Raw genomic sequence first — 20,057 nt, 5'->3', positions numbered from 1 at the left:
GCTAGAAAGGCTCCCTTTTTACCCGATAAATGCGGTTTTAATTCCTATAAATCACATAAGCATCCTCATATTGCTCCTAATAGCAAGGTACCCACCTGCTTGGCCGAATGGGGCAAGAACTGGACAAAACAGCTCTGCTTAGCGCGCGCCGCTTCCGCTCGCGCTCATTTGTAGCTGCCAGGGAAAAGGTTGTCGCTTTTACCCGCACAGAGAGGGTTGGGGAGCAATCCTGGTTATTTTACAGGCTAAATAACCCTGCAATGCAGTCAGCTAGGAGGGAGGAAAAACCCGTGCACGCGGCTGCTGTAGAAACACCGGGGCTCCGTGCACCGGTGCAAAGGTTTCCTGCTGCAGGGACGCGGCAGGAGCGGGATCTTTAGCCAGGGGTAAGTACGTGCCCGGCACACGAGCCCAAATTGGCGAGGCAGGAGGGCAGCTCTTTGCTTTTCCGATGTTTTGGTGCCGAAGCCATCGAGGTGCCGTTTTCCCTTAGCGGATTTCCTCTTCCGGAGTTTCCCTCGCGGCACGTGGGAAAGGCTCAGGTTATGTAAACCCTTCTTTAAAAGCACAGGGAATTAAACAGGGGGCTGCAGCGGGCGGTTACCGTTTCCATGAGCAAAGATTGCGGATTACGCGGCCGCGCTCCCGGGCACAGATGGCGGCGGGTTTGACGTTTTCCGGCGAGCGCGGCCGGAGCGGGGGGGATTAAGCGTCCCCTGCTCCCGCAGGAATCCCGGTGCCGCGGGCGCGCTCGGCTCGCCGGCGTCTCCCGGGACCTGCAAGGACGATCGGGACAAACGGAGCCAAGAGGTGGGTTGTTAGCAGAGAGGGGGTCCACGGAGGTCGCGTGTGTTTTATGGGGGGGAAAAAGGGCGGAGCTGATGTTTTTAGGGAGGAAACTGGGGATTTTGGTGCTTTATAGGGGGAAAACTGGGGGCTTTGGTGCTTTATGGGGGGAAAGAGGGGGCTTGGGGCGCTTCTGGATGTTCAGTCGCATCCAGCCAGCGCCGAGCCCTCGCGGCGGGGAAGGCGAGCGCGGGGGTGCGGGATTTGCTGCGGGAAGAGGGCGGGAATGTCAGAGCCTGGGAAAAAAGAAAAAAAACAGGGACACGCGGGGGGCGACGGCTCCGCGGGGACCCGTCCGCCTGCGCCGAGGCGGAGCCGGGGCCGGAGGCGGAGCCGGCCCGGGCGGAGCCTCCTCCCGGCCTGGGCGGCCTCGGAGCCGGGGCCGGAGCCGGGGCCGGGAGCCGCCGCGGGGCCGGTAACGGGGGCGCGCGGGGCCCGGGGGGCGCCTAGAGATGCGCGCGGGTCTCTGTGTCATTCTGTATGTTATATACGCTCGTGTGTCTGTATAATCTTACATGTCTACGTAGGGTGTGCGTGTATACATGTAAACACATATATATGTGTATTTTTGCTTATCTGTCTACCGTGGCGGAGCTGCAGGGCCGGGTGTGCAGGGCGGCCCTGGCCTGGCCCGGTTCGGCCTGGCCCCGGGTGCCCCGGGATGCGCGTCCCAGTCCCGCTTTGGCGGCCGCTCATGGTGCATCCCCCCGTTCTCCGCAGCTTCCCTGCATCCCTCCCTCCATCCCTGCTGCACCGCGGTTCCGCCTCGGCACCGACACCGGCGCCATCCGGGATCCGCAGCCGTATCCTCACCTCCGACAAGTGAGTTTCCGCGGACGCGGCTCGTCCCCGTTGGTGGCAGCGAGGTGTCCAGCCCGGTCGCTCCCAAAATAAATACGGGAGATGCTGGAGGAGGTGTTGGTGTGGAATAAGCGCGTCGGAGGGTCCCTGGGAACTGAGGTCCTCGTGCCACCCGTTTTGCAGGAACAGCATGTCGGCTCCGGAGCAGCAACAGGCGCAGCCCTCGGGGCCTCCCGCCGCCGCGTCCTCCGAGGCTCCGGAGCCGGATGCTGCCAACAAGTACGAGGCTGTTGTTCCCCACTGGTTCTACTGCAAGGTCACGGACTCCCGGGAGCGCTGGATCCCGTTCAGCACCCAGGATTCGGAGAGGCTGGAGGAGGCTCACGTCTCAGGTAGGATAAAAAGACCCCACGTTGGGTGCTGCCCCATCGGAAAGCCCAGGGAAAACTCCGGGCGTTCCCGTTTGGAATCACCAGGTTGGCCTGGAGGATTTTGCAGCGCTGCTTGGCTTCAGCTCCTATAATTTCTGCTTTTAAATAGCCCTTCATTTTAATTACCTAGTCCTTGATCTTACAAACACCGTCAGGGCCTGCCCAGGAGACTGGTAGGAAATTTGGAGTGTGTTGTCTGAGCAAGTGAGGCCACGATGCTCTAACCGAGTATTCAAGTAGGAATTCTTCAAATATATCCATGGTTGCTGCACGAGATGGGAAGTTTTGTCCCTGCATTTTTAAATTTGGACTTTCCTGGCAATGCACCTGCCTTTAGATCTTGAGCCATGTGAAAAGCTAAGTTCTTTAGATGTGTTATATGATGAGACCTCGTTCATTTGAGTAGCCTTTAATTTCTATAGAAACCTACTTATTTGCAAAGCACTCATGCAAATGGGAGAGCAGGATGGCAACTGAGGGAAGAGCAGAGGGGACTTTCTGCCACGAGGAGGCTGAGGAATGTGCTTAAAGCCCTGGTTCTGCTAAGGCGCTTCATGCTCTTCTCAGCTTTAAAGGCTGTGCCAGAGGACCCAGGAGAGGGCAGAACTAAATGCACAGAGTCCTCTGATTTCGAGGGAATGGCTTAGAGATCCCAAGATCTCTCCTGATATCCCGAGAGCTAAAGCAATGCACTTCCCAAGGCCACAAATCCATGTTTTCCCACCCAGGCGTAGGCAGGCAGAGACAGGTTGGCCCCTGCCTGGAGCTAGAAGGGAAGACGACTGTTTGTAGCTTATGGCCTTGCTCTTACCTTCTGCCTCTGGAAGAAGCTTGGCACAGGCACGTCTCACCGGGATGCCCTCAATGCAATGTCCATGGAAACGCCGCGTTTGCCGCTGTCACTTGCGTGTTTGTTGGTGTTCTCTCTGGAGAAGGTGCTCTGATTCGGGGTAGCAAAAAGCTCTGCGGTGGCGTCGTCCTCTCACGATTAAACTCAGCCCTTGGTTCCTGCAGGAAAAGACAAGGCCGACGTGGTCGTGGCAACCTCGGGGGGCAGGTACGACGTGCACCTGCAGAAGAGGCAGCGCGTGGCCGTGTACTGGGAGGAGGAGGTATCCGAAGTGCGCCGCTGCACCTGGTTTTACAAGGGAGACAAGGACAACAAGTACATTCCCTACTCGGAGACCTTCAGCGAGCAGTTGGAGGTAAAGGCCCCTTTCCTGGGAGCTTCCATCTCGCCAAGAAACATTTGGGCTCCGACACTAGCTGAGATGTCCCAAACCCCATATGGGACTCCCGAGGACATGAACTCGAAAGAGGCTTTGGCGTGATTAGTACAACCCTAAACGCTGCTGCTGGAGCTAAGCAGCCTCCCTTTGCTCCTACCCTTGTTCTGCCACTTTCCTGGGTCTTTCTGTATCTGTTGAGCCTTGCTTGCAGTCTCCCTTTAGCATCTTTGATGGTTTTTTTTTGACTTTATCTCCTGCGACGGCTGCAGTCTAACTGTCCCTTTGGGAATCGTCCTCACCACGCTAATAGTTGAACTAAAGGCAAGGGACTTCTGTGTGCAGGAGCAGGTACTCACCATCACGGGGACGTGCTAAGCGCTATTGATGGCTGTGACCATGAGCAGTCTCTGCTGTCAGTGATTAGAGCCTTTTCTTAAGGAAAACACACAAAAAATGCAGTTCTGAATTGCTGCTATTATAATATATATTATAATATTACTTGGGTGACTCTGTTGTTTCTCCAGCTTCACCCGACTGATTTCTATGCCTCTTTCACAAAGCGTATTGATAAGAGATAGTTAAGATGGGTGGGAAATCTCTTAAGTAGTTGAATATTCAGGGAAATACCTTCCGCTGAATTACAACGGATGTCCTTCTCCCTAGGAAGCTTATATGGTTGCTGTGACCCTGGATGAGTGGAAGAAGAAACTGGAATCCCCTAGCAGGGAAATCATTATTTTGCACAACCCAAAGGTGAGGCAAACGTGTTGATCTCTCTGTTGATGGGCTAAGACGTCCCTCGGAGATGGGCACAAAGCTACTGCTTTGCCTCCCCTTTCGTTCCCTTGGGGGCCGGTCTTCACTCTGGTTTTATGTTCTCTAACCATGTCAGCCTACAAATGTATTTTGCCAAAGCAGCATTTCTTCCCTGCCCACTTGAGGGCAGATAATACCTGCAGAGCACAAGCCCGTTTCTCCTCGGGGGCCTGTCACTAGCTACCCTTGCGCAACAGGCTCGGCGTCATCGCGACGTCTCACGGCCCCAGCGCTTGGAGCCAGTTTTGCTCCTGCTGAACCACGTAATGACACTTAATGACCACTTTGTGGCTCTTGTTTACCAGCTCATGGTGCACTACCATCCGGTTGCTACCTCCGACGACTGGGGTTCAGCCCCTATGGAACAAGGTCGACCTCGAACTGTGAAGAGAGGAGTAGAAAACATCGCGGCCGAGATCCCCAATGGTGAGTCCGCGTTGCCCCTCTCTTAGACCCATGCAAAGTGTCTCCTGGGGGTTGGCTCTGTCCCTTGTCACCAGTTGTGACCTGCCCGGTGGGGACAGGCTTGTTTGCTCCCGTCAAAGCCCGTCATTATCAGTGTGCCTTGAAGTGGAGCAAATGAAGGTGTGTGGGAGAGGAAGGAGCAAAATGCAACTCAACTGGGTGTCTGCTGCAGAGCGGTGGCTTCTGCCAGGCCTCCCGAGTGCTAAGCCCTTAACTATGCACTGTGACTCACCAGGGATGGCTGTGTCCTTGGAACGAGTCCTCCTGGTCGGTGCTTTCCCCTTTTATGTGGCAGAGGTGACTGTGACCCTGGGCCACCCTGGGGAACATTCACTTTTGCTCTGGCTTTGCTGCAGTGCTGATGGGAGACAAAATTGGTGAGGCTCTTTGAGCCATCTCGCCTTCCTGTTGATTTGAATGTGTCACGGGGGTGGGAAGGGGCAGGGGGAGACGTTCTTACCGAATTTAGCAGAAACAGGAGAATTCCCGCTACTCTTAAAACACAAAACCCAGGTGCTCACTCGAGTTTTTCTTCTCCTGGACTTAAGGTGAGGATGGGAGGCTCTGTTCTCCTGCCGAGTATTTGGTTTCAGCGGATCAGTTTACCACTCAGGTGACGGTCTCCTGCAGGGCCTGCGCTTTCAACCCTCCTTCTGTTCTTAGGAGAGCCTCTGCAGATCGATCACCTGGTTTTCGTCGTTCACGGCATCGGTCCAGCGTGTGACATTCGCTTCCGGAGCATCGTGCAGTGCGGTAGGTGTGGAGCAAGGGCTGCCGTACGGTTCTGCAGGAGACAGAGACACTGATATTGCCCACCATGAGCTCTGCAGGAAACACGGAGGGGAGCTTTCTCACTGCAAACTGTCTTTATTTCCTATAAAATATACCTCTGCTTTATACCACAGTCTGTTCTCCTATACGCTCATTTAATGAAGCTATTTGCAATGCTATTGAGCGTTTAAAATCAAGGGAATCAGCCTCTCTGCCTCTTCAAAATTAAGTAATTTCAAGTCTACCTCCTCCCTTCAGATTCCCTTCTGAATGTGTGCATCATCACAACAGATTTATTGTTAACTCCTCCAAGTACCTTTGTTATCCGGGCTGCTGTGTTAAAGCCTTGCACGCATGGCAGGAGTCTTGCTACAGATCAAACAGCAAAATCCTTACCTGGGGAAGGACATGGGGCCTCCCCTGATCTTGTCGTTAAAGACTGAAGGTCTTAGGGTAGCAGCAGCAGCAGATTAAAGACCCTGGTGGGATTTCCCTTGGTTATGATCTTTTCTTTTGTCTTATTAAGCGTTGTTGATGCAGTAGGCTTGCCCCATGGCCTTGGCCATGGTTCATCTCGATAAGAGAGCGTGATCTCTTGCAGTGAACGACTTCAGGAACGTTTCCTTGAACATGCTGCAAGCGCATTTCAAGAAGGCGCAGGAGCAACAACAGATCGGCCGGGTCGAGTTCCTGCCCGTGAACTGGCACAGCTCGCTGCACTCCACTGGCGTGGACGTGTGAGTGTCCCGGGGAGCCGGGCCCGGCCCTCGCTGCGGCGCGATGCTCCTGGATGGTACCAGAGATCTCTGCAAGACGTTGCTAGATGGTTCTAGAGATCCAGATGCTACTAGAGCCAGATGTTGCTAGATGGTACTAGAGATCCAGATGTTACTAGAGCCACATGGTGCTAGATGGTACTAGAGATCCAGATGTTGCTAGAGCCGGATGGTACTAGAGATCTCAGCAATATGGTACTAGATGCTACTAGAGATCCAGATGTTACTAGAGCCAGATGCTACTAGATGGTACTAGAGATCCAGATGTTGCTAGAGCCGGATGGTACTAGAGATCTCAGCAATATGGTACTAGATGCTACTAGAGATCCAGATGTTACTAGAGCCAGATGCTACTAGATGGTACTAGAGATCCAGATGTTACTAGAGCCAGATGGTACTAGAGATCTCAGCAATATGGTACTAGATGCTACTAGAGATCCAGATGTTACTAGAGCCAGATGGTACTAGAGATCTCTGCAAGACATTACTAGATGGTACTAGAGAACGGATCTTGCTAGAGCCAGATGTTACTAGGGATCTCTTCAGGACGTTGCTAGATGGTATAAGAGATCCCTGCAGGACGTTGCTAGATGGTACTAGAGATCCAGATGGTACTAGAGCCAGATGTTACTAGGGATCTCTGCAGGACGTTGCTAGATGGTACTAGAGATCCAGATGTTGCTAGAGCCAGAGCCAGATGGTCCTAGAGATCTCTGCAAGCTGGATTGCCCCGGTGTGTGCTTGAGCACTGCGTGCAGACCCCGGCAAGGGGAGCTGAGAATCTGCCTTAGGACCTCCCGTCTCCCGCAGACGCTGGCCGTCCTTCCATGGACTCCAGGCCCAAGTTTTGCCTTGGCGCCACCCCAAGAGCTGCCTCCTCACCGCAGTTTCCTCCGGTTTCTCCACGCAGTGACCTGGAGCGAATCACTTTGCCCAGCATCAACCGCCTGCGGCACTTCATAAACGACACCATCCTGGACGTCTTCTTCTACAACAGCTCCACCTATTGCCAGACCATCGTGGACACGGTGGCCTCCGAAATGAACCGCCTCTACCAGCTCTTCCTGCGCAGGAACCCCGGCTTCAAAGGAGGCGTTTCCATTGCAGGTCACAGTTTAGGTAAGGACACTTCCCTCGGACACTGAGTGTGGATGTGAGGGCAGTATCCCCATTTCCAGGCTAGAAAGGAGATGGCTTGGGTTGTATTTTCCATGCACCGCCTTTCTAGGGTCCCTCATCTTGTTTGACCTCCTCACTAACCAGAAAGTTGCCCCTGAGGATGACGAGCGCGGCACCGAGGTAGGCCCTGCGTCCTGGGGCTGCTGTGGCTCTGCAAAGCAAATAAAATAGCCTAGGAGCAAATGAATTAATTAGCCCAAAACTTGACACGTGGTTGTTGTACTCAAAGGGTTCCAGGACCACCTCAAGCACCAGAGGGGCTGAGCAAGTTAAGGAAATTCTGAAGACGTTAGAGCTGTCTGAGTACAGCGATGTTTTTGAGAAGGAGAAAATGGACCGGCAGGCGCTGGTAAGGAGCTCTCCCTTTTGCCATCTCTGATGTTTCCTCTTTGTTTTAATTCTCTCCCAGCATGTGCCCCTGGTACTGGGTCACCTTCCCATGAATTGTCCCCCAGGAGTGCAGAAGGAGCAGAGTTATCTACCTGCACACATCTCTCTGCTCCAGTAGTGATATCTGGGTTGCTTATTCTCTAGTTCTTGTGTACGGAGAAAAATCTCAAAGAAATGGGAATTCCTTTGGGACCAAGGATGAAGATCCTTCATTACATCAGCTCCAAAAGGGAGACGCAGGTTTGTCTTCTGCCCGACTTACGCTCATTCCCGATCACATTCCCTTACTCCTGGATAAGAGTCCATTTTCATCATTTATGGCCAGTTTGGTGCAAAACAAGATGCAAGGCCCCATCCCTGAGCACCCTAAACTCCTCATTCCTGCCTGTCCTTGCTTGGACTTCTCTTGGGTTGTGGCAGCAGAGCTGCTGTTTCCATCTGCAGCTGCTTTCATGTGTTGCATTAAATAATATACCAGGGCCTGAAAGGTGTTTCTTGCTTTGAAGAGCAGTTCTATCAAAGCTGGTGCCACCTCCCAGCTTGGTGCTGGAGCATAAGGGATCCCAGGCAGTTTGCTGCCGTGCGGAATCCCTTTTCCTCTCACCGGTTTGGGTGGGAAGGGCTGCAGGTCCTGCAGGAGCTGCGCGCTCTGCTCTCCCTGTGGTTGCAGGATGTCAGCGAGCAGAAGGCGACGGCTGCTGGGCACGGTGCGGAGAGCAGAGCGGAGCCCGGATCCAGCGCAAGCGACGGAAGGAACTGCCAGTACCGGGATGTTGCCTTAGGGCAGGTAACTGCTGCGCTCGTCGCAACGCTCCACCTGCAGCAACGGGCACGGAGATCCTCTCGTGTCACAAATCCAACCCTCCCTCTCTGCCAGGTCTCGGCAAACTATCCTCAGCTGCTCTACAAGCCGACCATCTTCTTTGCCTTCGGGTCCCCCATCGGGATGTTTCTCACCGTGCGGGGAGTGAAGCGGATCAACCCCAACTACAGCCTGCCCACCTGCAAAGGCTTCTTCAACATCTTCCACCCCGTATGTATAAGCTAGAGCCTTCCTACATTAAACCTGAGCATAAGGGAGAAGCTCTTACCGGGGGGGTGGTTGAATGCTGGGACAAGTTGCCCAGAGAAGTTGTGGAGTCTCCATCCTTGGGGATGTCCAGAACCTGCCTGGAAGTGGTTCTAGGCAACCTGCTCTGGCAGGGAATTTGGAGCTGATGATCACCCAGAGGTTCCTTCCAGCCTCAGCCCTTCTGTGATTCACATCTCCCTGCTCATCTCCGTACAGTTTGACCCCGTGGCCTACAGGATTGAGCCCATGATTGTCCCAGATGTGGAGTTTGAGCCCATGTTGCTTCCGCACCACAAGGGCAGGAAGCGAATGCACCTAGGTGAGGAAAGGAGCCTTCCCCGGGCACCGGTGTCCTGCGCGTGCCGCTGCCCTGGGCTGACGCCGAGGCCTCCTGCGTTTCAGAGCTGAAGGAAGGGCTGACGCGCATGAGCGTGGACCTCAAGAACAACCTGCTGGGCTCCCTGCGCGTGGCCTGGCAGTCCTTCACCCGCGCGCCGCTGCCGGCCGTGGAGGCCGCCGACGTGGACGCGGAGACGAGCGCGGAGAAGCAGACGGGTCCGTGCTCGCGAGCCGGGGACGCGGCGTCGGGTCCGCAGGCCCTTCCCGGCCTCCCTCGGCGCTCCCTGCTTCCGGAGGGCAAGGCGTCTGGTCGGGAAGGGCCTCCTGGGACTCGTGGCACGCACCGCCGCCTTGGAAGGCAGCCCAGGCCCTGGCCTTTCCCTTGCAACGCTCTTCTCCGAGAGCCAAGGCAGGGAGGAAGGGACCAAGCGCCAACCCAATCCCCCACCTGCAAGCAGATTCCCCAGGGAGAACCGCTCCACCTTCCTTTCTGGGTGTCCCTTGGGAGAAGGGGAGGGCAGCTCCGCGTATTTGGTTATTCTCGCACGTTTTCACAGCAGAAACAGCAGCAGCAGTTGTGGTTGAACCCCGACTTTTCCTCTGCTTTGTTCCTGTAGAAACGAAGCCAGAAGAGACGCCCGAGGCGGCGAAGGAAGAGGCCTCCCCCATCAACGTGGGCATGCTGAACGGCGGCCACCGCATCGACTACGTGCTGCAGGAGAAGCCCATAGAGAGCTTTAACGAATATCTATTTGCACTACAAGGCCACCTCTGCTACTGGTGAGCTTCTCTGCAGCTGCTGGCCTTCAAGCTGATGTCTGACGTAGCCAGAACGTCATCAGCTTTAAAGTTAATATAGTAAAAAGCCTTAATTGAGTAAGCGAGCTATGTAATGCAAGTGGGTGGGTAGGGCCAGGGGGAGGACACCAAGGAGCTTCCTTCTTGAGCCCATAAGCACCACGGATGCCCTGAAGGAAGGGGGAGAAGTGTCCTGCTCTGATTCCCATGTTTTTTCCTCCCCTAGGGAGTCAGAAGACACCGTTTTGTTGGTTCTTAAAGAGATCTACCAGACGCAGGGCATCACGCTGGACCAGCCTTTGCCAGGAAGCCAATGACCCAGCTGTGCTCTCCTGGCAATTTGATGTAAGTCACCTTGTCTACACCTTTCTTCTGAATTTTCTTAAGACCTTAGAAGGCAGTGGCCCATGTAAGGGAAAAATGGTTCGTATTTATGGCCCGTGCCAAAGGCAGGAGTTAGTTCAGGATGTTCTTTTCTGGCCTGTCAGCAAGTCTGGCCTCTTTCTTCTTGCACATGAGCGTTCTCGGGCACAAGGACAGCCCATAGACTTCTGCTGAAGATAAGGCCAAGAGCAATTGCTCGTGGTTATCATCATTTGCAATCAGCATGGAAATGACCACCTGTAAAGCCTGCACTTTAAGCCCCTGGACTAAACATATTTTATACACAGATAAGGAACCACAACGTGAACCCTGCTCTTATTACAGCGTGTTTTCACCTTACATTGCAGATTGTTGGGAGAGGGTACACTAGGGGAAACATTCATTTTTACCGTTTCTTGTGCTCTAAGTCCAATGCTGGTAATTGCTGGGCCAGTGCTGGGTTTTGTTCTGCTCCAGCATGGCTATTCTTACACTCTTCTTTTGCTTTCTTAGCTCCAAACCACCTCAGTACTCACCAGGAAAGTCCAGATTTCTTCTCTGCCTTCCTCTCTCCTCTGCTGCTGTGTCCTGCATGCTGCTTCCCAAGTACCTGCTGCTACCTGGAGCCAAGGGTGATTTTCTTCCATTTTGGGTAGAAAAATCATAGGAAAAACCCTTTGTCAAGCACACACACAGTACTTGCGCTGTGACTCCCTGTGGCAACACGTACTCTTAACCCTCTACCCTACAACTCGTGTGACCACCTTGTAAGTTATCACAGTGGTATGAACACAGACTAGATGTCTAGGCTAGGAACCAGCGTACAGGGGCCTGAAATCTGCTCCCAGCTTGTAGCTTGCAGCCTTTGAGAAAAAAAAAAAGCCTTAAACACACAGTTTTGAGAGAGCTGTAGCAGCCTTGCTGAGCAAAGGGGCCTGCTGCTCTCCATCAGGAGCAGGAGGGGATGCTGTCCCTCTCCCTCCTGTTGCAGAGAGGCTACTGTGGTCTTTGCACGGTGAAGAAGGTGCTCCAAGAAAGACTGCCCCATACAAACCACTCACGAGAGGCGTCTTTGTGAATACTTGAACTAGGCTTTGCTGGCTGCTGCAGAGCGTGAGTACGAGCTCAGCAACTAGACCCTTGGGCTGCTCCGTGCCACAGGGAACATCTGCTTCCTTCTTCATGACCACATAGGAAGGCCACAAGTCTCAACCCCTACGGCTATGGGAAGCTAATGCTAGGAAAGATACCTCGAGATGAAAACTGTACCTGACTTAGGGGGAAGCAGCTGCTCCCCAGCAGGGTCCAAGCCCTGCCAGGAGCTTGGAGCAAAGCTCCCGTTCCCCTGCCGTGGGGCTCTCACATCGTGCCAGCCGGGCTCTGGCACTACTCCAGTTGTTGTTTCTGTTGTTAAATATATGAAATGCAGCTAGCAAAATCAGAGCCAGGTCATAGGGCTTGGACACTATGTCCTAATGACTCCACTGAGGAAATGCAAAGAGTTTTGCACAGTTAGGTCTGTGGCTCCGTGACGTGCGTTAGCTCTGCTCTGAGTGGGGACAGAGCCTCAGATGATCTGTCCCTGGTGACCAAAACCATCCAGGATGACTCACGGGCCAGGCTGAAGCCTCAGCCTCCGCACAGATGTTTCAGTGAGGTGCAAGGTCATTGCTCTGACGTGGCTGGAAACAGCCAAACCACTTTCCTTCCTACTGACTTTTGCCCTGTGTGGGTTAACAAGCCTTTTTTTCCACCCCCCGCTTCGGTTTGTTTGTCCTCTGTTGTACTTCATTATTTGCACTATTTAAAAGCTCTTGTTTGCAATCCACAACCTTCCTCCCACCCAGAAACAACTGAAGCTGTTCTTTACCTGACTGCAGAACACACATGCTGCTCAGTCCCAGCCTGAATTACTGATTGATTGCTAAAGCATCTCCTACAAGGGTATCAAAAGAAACAGTCTTAACGGGGGGGTGCTGTCATGATCAGCTTGTTAAGTTATGCACTTTGTAAAAACACAAACATTTTAAATGTTATTTAATGTCTTTTCCAGTAAAAGCCAAAATAAACACACAGATGGCTGTGGTGTGTGCATGTCTGAGTGAGATAGAGGGGGGTTTAAGAACTTACATTTGCACAATTTCATGAGAAAGTAAAGTTATTTCTGTAGTTTCTACTAAGTAAAACACAGGGTCCTAAAGGTTTATGTGACCCAAGTGGAAGATGAGGGGGTGTTTGCATTTCTATCCTGACCTGAGCTCACAGGAGGCTCTGCCACTCTCACCTTGCTGTTTGCAGAGATGTGCATTTAATAAAGAATATGCCTATCCGTGAGGGAAACTCATGAGAAATAACTACTTACACTCGTATTCCCATAGAGCTGTGCCTTGGATTTCCCAGCAGCGTTCTATCCTTTGTCTGAGAAAAACAACTATAAAAGGATGCTCTAAGACACCATTTTCTGCTGAGTGTCACCTCTCTACACCTGTGCTGTATTAAAGCTGCAAAGAGAGAGATACAAAATAAATACCGTCTAGAAACCCACGCAGACATACTGAAGAAACAGGTTTATACAGCAATAAACCCAGATATCACAGTTTTTAGTGTCACAGGGAATACAGCTGCTTTAGAAAATTAAATTTCTTTATTTGGCAAGTTAGGGGAAAAAAAAAAAACAAAATACAATCTTCCCTCTCCCCATATTAAATACACTGTTAAAGACTGCAACCTTGCACTTAATACTCTCGATTAACTCAACGGTCATTTAACAGATGTGCTTAAATTTAGTGCAAGGACCAGGTCTTGCACTTCAACATACTCTTTTCTATGAAAAAAAGGCTCAATTGAATCAAAGGAGAACATCTAATCATGTTTTCTGCATTTTTGCACTGTAAACTAGGCCTAAGATCAGCCATCCATACACAAGCATATAAAAATGGTCACATTTTTCTAATTTTCCTGGCAGGATCTTTTGTAACCAGGCATTCCTCTTGCAGGCCTGCATGCTGAATATCCAGCTCCCTCCAGAGCAGGTCCAAGGGAAGGGTCGCCTAGAAAATTTTGTGAAACTAAACCCAGCCCCCCGAGCAGGGCGCTGCAGACCCCAGAATTCTTGTTTCTCAAGTTAACCCTCATTTTAGGAGCTTCTTGTGGACCACGAGCAGCCTCCCCAGAGCCTTCCCTTGCCCTATTATTATACGTCCAGGTCAAAGCTGGAAGTCACCGCCTGTTCTTGGTGCCCCGGCGGTTGCTTGGGCTTGCACAGGAGCGGCTTGTGGCACATGGAGTCCGTCAGCGGCGGGTAGTACTGCCTGTAGCAGAGGTAGGCGAGCACGAAGCCGAGCACGGAGCCAACCAGCACATCTGCGGGCAAAACCGGAGCAGAGGGAACTTCCTTTAGCGTTGGAACCGTGTCAGCGTTCCCATAAGCTGCTTTTCATAGAATCATAGAATCACAGAATGCTGAAGGTTGGAAGGGACCTCTAGAGATCATCCAGTCCAACCCCTGCACATGCAGGGTCACCTAGAGCACGTGGCACAGGGCTGCGTCCAAGCGGGTTTGAAGATCTCCAGAGAAGGAGACTCCACAACCTCTCTGGGCAGCCTGTTCCAGGGCTCTGTCACCCTCCCTGTTAAGAAATTTTTCCTTAAGTTCCTGTGGAACTTTTGGTGTTTCAGTTTCCGGCCATTTCCTCTAGTCCTATCAGTGGCCACCACTGAAAAGAGACCAGCACCATCCTCTGCACTCCCTCCCTTGAGGTACTTCTAGACACTGATTAGATCCCCTCTCAGCCTTCTCTTCTCGAGGCTTTCAGCCCGGCTTTCAGCCCCCTCGCAGCCTTCGAGGTAGCTCTGTGACTTAACACCTTACAGGTGACACAAAGATTTCCACTGATCAGCCCAACTTGGGCGCTTTGGGTTGCAGACGTCCCTGTGTGTGGCACTATGGACGCTGCCTCGCTCCGGATGATCCCGGTGTCCCCCGGGGCAGCTCCCGGCTCACCTTGCCAGTGGTGCTTGTAGTCGCAGGTGCGGGACAGCGCGATGAGGGTGGCGGAGAGCAGGGGCAGCAGGAAGGCGCAGAGCCGCAGCGAGCGGCCGCCGCGGCCGGGCACGAAGCAGCGCAGCTTCCCGGCCACGTAGAAGGAGCAGAAGGAGAGACCAGCAAAGGCGACTGCAAGAGAAGCAGGTCGTTTCAGAGACCCTCTTGGAGCTGCCCAGCCCGTTGGCATCCTCCTCCCCGTGCGCTGGATGGACCCACAGGGAGCTGCAGGAGCTTCGGGTCGCGTTTTATATCCCCCTGCTTTGCACGAGTGCCCAAAAGGGCCAAGGAATTTGGCCCAAGTTGCAGGGGTGACACAGCAAACCCAGCGCCCGCTCCCCAAGGGCTCCTGCTCCCTGCCCGGGGCTGAGGGAACGCTCACACGAAGCGTGGCCGCTGGGGAAGCTCTTGCGTCCCTCGGCCACCACGGCAGGGTCCCCCGTGCACAGCAGCTCCGCGTTGGCTCGTCCGTCTGGGAAGCAACGGTAAAAGAAGTCCGGCCGCGGCCTAGGGCAGAGGAGCAGAGCACGGAGCATCCCTGGACGGCGATTCCGCATTCCTGGAACGCCGCTCGGGAGCCTAGAGCTTCCACGGAGCGCCCGTGTCCAGGCGCAGTTCATTGCAACAGGAAGGTAACGCGACTTGAGCCTTGAGAAATGCTCAAGGGGGAACGTCCCCGGTTCCGTCCTCCCGGGGCCGGCAGAATTCCTTATGCAGGGACCAGGCGGCAGCAGGAAGCACCCCCAGCCCAGCGCTGCCCCCTTACCTGCCCACGACCAGCTTGAGAGCGTTGGTGACCACCCCGGTGAGCGCGAGCGCGAGGCTGGCGGCTGCAACAGAGCACGAGGACGGCGTCGGCGCGGCCCTCACCGCAGCGCCCGGCGCACACGGGAACCGCGGGGCAGCCTCACCGGGCACCTGCGGTTTAGCGCCCGGCGTGGGTGAATCCAGGGAATTCCGGAGCTCCGAGCTCACCTAGGCAGCCTTCCCGCGTGTCCTCCCGCTCCGCGCGCAGGAACAGGCGCGCCAGGCCCATGGGCAGCAAGGGGGCCAGGAAGGAGATGAGCTGCCCCAAAACGAGAAGGCTGTGAGGGGTCTGTGAGTGCAGACTGTAATAAACCCCCTCCAAAGCCCACTGTATTTAGAGCAAACTGCCTGTAAATCTGTAATTTCATATGTAGTTACCTTGACAGAGTCTAGATACCAAAGGAAAACAGTTTCACTATAAATATTAAGAAATTCTGTTAAAAATGACTGCTCTTAAGCAAAACATTCTCCTACAGTGAAACATCATACTCTGCAGTACTAGGAATATGGGATTCAATATGATTATGAAAACATGTGAAATGAATTTAGGCTTATTTATTAAAAATTAGTAAGTGTAAAAGAGTTTGATACAGCAAAGTCTAAAAAGACAAAAACTCAGCTGTAGATGTCATTGGTTGGTAAAAACACAATGTACTGGCAGTATCACCAAACAGGAACTACACTTATGTGCAATAGATGCCCTTTTCCCTCCCCCACAGCACTGCTTTAAAATAAAGAATTCGAGAAACAACCGGAATGAGCTGCAGGAACTTACAAACATGGGCACGGTGGGCACGTGATCCACTTCTACGTAGGGGTTCTTATAGAGCCACAGCTCCTCGGGCTGCACGACCCGCTCGAACGGAGGCAGAAACTCCATGATCCTGCAGGGGGGAGAAACGGAGAGGTTTAGGGCGAGGGGTTTCGCGCCCACGGGGGGTTCCGGCGGCTCCCGGCGTGCGGGAAGGTGGAAGGGCCGCTCGGGAACGCCGGGAATGCCGGCACTCACGCGGCGGCCGCGAGCAGCAGCGCGCGCACGGCCGCCTCCGCCAGCGGCTCCGCGGGGCCCGGCCGCCGCATGGCCCCGGCTCCGGGGCGCAGGAAGGAGCGCGCGGGGCCGAGCAATTCCGGGTGGCACCAGGAAGCAGAGCGCGGCCCGCGGCGCCGGGAAGGAGGACAAAGGCGGCGGCGCCCGGCGGAACATTCAGAACGATTTATTGAAGTCAACCTCAAGCAAAAGTTCCAATCAGTGGAATGTCATTAAAAACCTTTCCAAATTAATCCTCACGGAAGCAAAAACACATCTGGATCCCGAAGTATTCGTAAAATAAAAAAGGCAACATCTCAGTAAATATAATGTACAAAAATTATAGGTTCCTACCATCACACACATTCAGTAAGAAGCTAAAATATTACAGGCAATTCTACGCGCTACCTAGTGGACGATAAAGCTACCTATGTACAGGTTAACCAAGCTTTACAGGGCTCACACTATGCAAGAGAACAGAGGCCAAACAACAAAACCCCCAAAATATTTTATATCTCCAAGTCTATGCGGCAACATCAAGTCATAATACAGGGATGCCCCCGCGGAGCAGGGCCAGGGAAACTTAACCCTCCTCTTAGTGTCAAGAGCTTCTAGTCGACCTCCCAAAACTCTTTTAAGATATTGACTTCAGTGAATATCGATGCTTCGCGAGTAGAGACTCGAGTGATTTCGGTAAAATAACATTTCACAGAATCTACAAAGTTTCTTACAGATTAACAAAGTCTACAGAAAGAACGACTCTACAAAGGTCATAGTTACAGGGAAGGATTACATGGAAATGGAAACAGAATCCGCAGGTATCCGTGTTGTGCAATATCAGCCGCGTGGAAACAAGTGGGTTAGTTCCTCGTCGCAACCCCGGGACGCACACCCTTATAGAGGACAAAAAATCGGGTTACTAGCCAGCTGGAACAGTTACTTGCCTTGTTTTCTGTGGCACCGTGATGGGTTTAAAAAGGAAAAAACGACACGAGAAATGAGATACAGTTCAAGCCATGGAGAGGAAACGCTTCCTTTTTTCGTCCAGTCTGTTGCTAAGCCAAAGAGATCAGGAATTCCTCGAAATGCTCCGTGCTGCGGAGATGCCGTAGGAAAAGGCGGCTTCGCCCGGAGCGCGCGGCGAGCGGACGCGGCTTTGGCAAACACCAGCCCGTTTTCCCTTTTGGGCTGTTTTCACATTAATTCCGGACGTCTCCTGGGCAAGAAGCAGATGCATCATCGCGACCCCCCTCTCCGGAGCAGCGAGGACCCGAATTTGCCACTCGGGCAGAGAAGACGAGAGGAACCAGCGCGTTTTCTCGGAGCAACATTTTCAATACATCCAAAGTCCCGGAGTGTATCGCGAAAGTGCAAACGTTTTTGCTACACAAAAATAAACGGCAGCGAAAGCCGATGGGAAACGGAAAGCGACAGGACACGGGGTCGGCAGGTCTCATGCAATACATTTCTTTAACACACATAAGTGAGACAGCTGCTTTGCAAACCTATCCCATCTGGCCCCACGCTGGACACGGGGAGCCAAAAGTAATGCCAGGAAAGTTAAAGACATCTCGAATGTAGCATACAAAAAAGTTATGTATAAATAAAACAATAAAAAAAAAGCTGTATAAGGAACTGCAGAGCTTCAAGTACGTTAAACCCTGAATTCAATGAGGCAGAGGTTTCAGTGTTAAAGTGACGACTTCGTACCAGCGTTGGACACCCCCTCTTCCCACCCTCCTCCCCAGCCCTACCCAAATATTTCTGTCAAGTTTCAATATATACAGATTTGATGCTTGCTGTTAATTCTGTCTAGCAATTGTGTCTTTCCTGTTCTGCCCAGAAATTAAGATCTAATTAATTTGTAGCAGAAAGGCCAGAATGAAACATTCCAGCCGTAACGCTCGTTTTCAGGGATTCTCGGAGCCCACGGTGGTGATCCGAGAAGGGAATTTGCCCACCAAAATCGCCTTGGATTGCCTTCGTCCTGAGCTGCAAATGCCTTTAAGTCTTCCAGTCTCTCGATAAGACAGGTCTATACTAAGAATCCAAAAGCTCCAAGAATTCTTGCACCACGTAGCCAGGAAATTGGAGGAATGGGCCCCGGCTGGCAGAGCTCCTGCTCGGGCCAAGGCGCACGGCAAAAGCTCCAGGAAGCTGCAAAGTCCTGGGAATCCCACAGGGCAGCTCGGATATTGCATTACTGTACAGGTACCAGGCTCAAGAAGAGGCAACTACACCCCCAAACTGCCCAATCTTAGTCTTTATCTCACGTGAGAGGCTACAAATTTCATTCGACAGCTGCTTCCCCCGCTCTGCTGATGCCAGTTAGCCGAAAAAAAACCCTGTTAAACCTCTCCCTTAAGACAGAAATAGCACTTTTGTACTATTCTGCTTATAAAGATGTGCTTAAAATGTGTATTTTGACATTCTGTGTCACCATATAGAACAGACCCACTTCTACATCTTTGAATTAGACGTTTTCTTAGTTCAGAAAGTTTAAATCTTTGGAAAGTTTCACCTTCCCTCCACCACTGTGAAATCCGGTCCAAGCTCTGCGCTCGCGGCTATAAAAGCACAGACCAACCTCCTCTTCTCCCTTGCAAGTCCAAGCTCAAACGTTGGCTGCTTTAATTAACATTTCTTTTGTAGAAAAGGAAAAGCAGCACCTGTGAGAAGCCTGAAAACAGAGTTAATCTGAATATCAAACAGGCCTCCTAACTCTTGGCAGCTTGCAAGTTTTTAAGCCTTCGGTGAAATGCTATATAGTATTGCAATATGTAGAATGCTGGACTTTCCACGAGAAAAGTCGTTTGGATGTTCCCAAGCCTAATGCAAAATCCAAAGTAAACGGACCAGGCCTTGCAGACACTGGGAATGAGTTTGGAATTTCTGAAAAGGTTCAACACCCTCTGTAAGAGCTTAAAAAAAGACATTTATCACACAAAAAAAAGCTAGGAAAAATAAAATCCTTTTTGTAATTTTTCTTTTTTGTAAAAAATACCAAAATATAGCATTGCTTTCAAGCAAGATTAGTGTTTTAGATATTCACTTTAGTACTGACCCTAAGATGAAGTGCTCTGTGTAACCCATTAGCCCTCTGTGCCATCGACTGACCCAAAGGGACACCAACTTGGCCACCCAAGACACCCGACGTCGCCAAAAGGCACCTGCAAACTTGGGCAAACGGCCCCATCGGGTCAAATGGCACCCAGGCTGCCTGGGGAGAGTGTAGTGTATTTTTCTACTTTTAAATTGCACACAAAACCAAACATTTGTTCCCTTGTAGCTACATTTCAGAATGAAAAGGGCACTGGCCAAAGCTAAGACGTGTTGCCAACCCTCACAGCCTGGGGCTGAGATGTCACCGCGTCCCTGCGGGTGTAGGCGGTTTTCCAGGATCCAACAGCTTCACCAAGTGCCAGCAACACCCATGAACTCCTTTCACTCATGGCTATTTTCAACACCCTTTAGCAAAAAGCTTCCATCAAGTTAGCGAGTATCAGCATATAAACCAAAAGGACACTCTAACTAGATGAGGGCAGGGAAGATGCACGGTGCTTTCCAAAATTTGAGGCTAGGGAGGAGATTCACAAGGGATTAACTTCACTCAGGAGACACTTACCCTCCTAGGCTCCTTGCCCAGCGAATGAATGGGGAAGGATAGGTTTTTCCAGGGAAAATTGGGAGCGGGTGCCTACCTGTGTCATTTCTGGCTGGAGGAGCCCGGCTCCCTCCTGATGGCAGAGGAAAGCCAAGAGGGATTCAGCTCCCAAGGCTGAAGTTGGCTGCTGTGAATATACCCCACTATGTAGATAGAGAAAATACCCTGTTCATCGAAGAAGTGCTCTTGGGGAAATAACTGTTTTTCCTTAAATCCATTAATAATGGAAATTAAAGTTAGA

At 52.2% G+C, this 20,057-nt stretch overlaps 2 protein-coding genes across 2 annotated transcripts; one reads left to right on the top strand and one right to left on the bottom strand.

Annotated features, from left to right (window-relative positions):
• The first annotated feature begins 1,837 nt into the window (after positions 1–1,837).
• On the top strand, positions 1,838–10,247 carry DDHD2 (DDHD domain containing 2). Its single transcript, XM_088521464.1, has 16 exons — positions 1,838–2,039; positions 3,093–3,283; positions 3,971–4,060; positions 4,429–4,549; positions 5,252–5,341; positions 5,961–6,096; positions 7,046–7,254; positions 7,364–7,434; positions 7,544–7,663; positions 7,849–7,944; positions 8,375–8,491; positions 8,582–8,737; positions 8,993–9,095; positions 9,179–9,331; positions 9,733–9,895; positions 10,140–10,247. Exons 1-16 carry the CDS (start codon positions 1,838–1,840, stop codon positions 10,228–10,230), a joined length of 2,109 nt encoding a protein of 702 aa, XP_088377590.1. The 3' UTR covers positions 10,231–10,247.
• A 3,222-nt stretch (positions 10,248–13,469) lies between these two features.
• PLPP5 (phospholipid phosphatase 5) lies at positions 13,470–16,205 on the bottom strand. The gene is made up of 7 exons (XM_088521408.1): positions 16,135–16,205; positions 15,901–16,009; positions 15,294–15,384; positions 15,085–15,148; positions 14,701–14,825; positions 14,280–14,450; positions 13,470–13,639 (listed from the first exon to the last, which is right to left on the bottom strand). The coding sequence occupies exons 1-7, from the start codon at positions 16,203–16,205 to the stop codon at positions 13,470–13,472; spliced, it is 801 nt and encodes a 266-aa protein (XP_088377534.1).
• Between the last annotated feature and the right edge of the window lie 3,852 nt (positions 16,206–20,057).

This window comes from Tinamus guttatus, unplaced genomic scaffold (genome assembly GCF_059628265.1).
Source record: "Tinamus guttatus ecotype Peru unplaced genomic scaffold, ASM5962826v1 Tinamus_guttatus_pri_ptg000123l, whole genome shotgun sequence".
In the NCBI taxonomy this organism is placed as follows: Eukaryota; Metazoa; Chordata; class Aves; order Tinamiformes; family Tinamidae; genus Tinamus; species Tinamus guttatus.
Note: the sequence above shows the minus strand (reverse complement) of the source record. Positions and strands in the feature narration are given on the sequence as shown.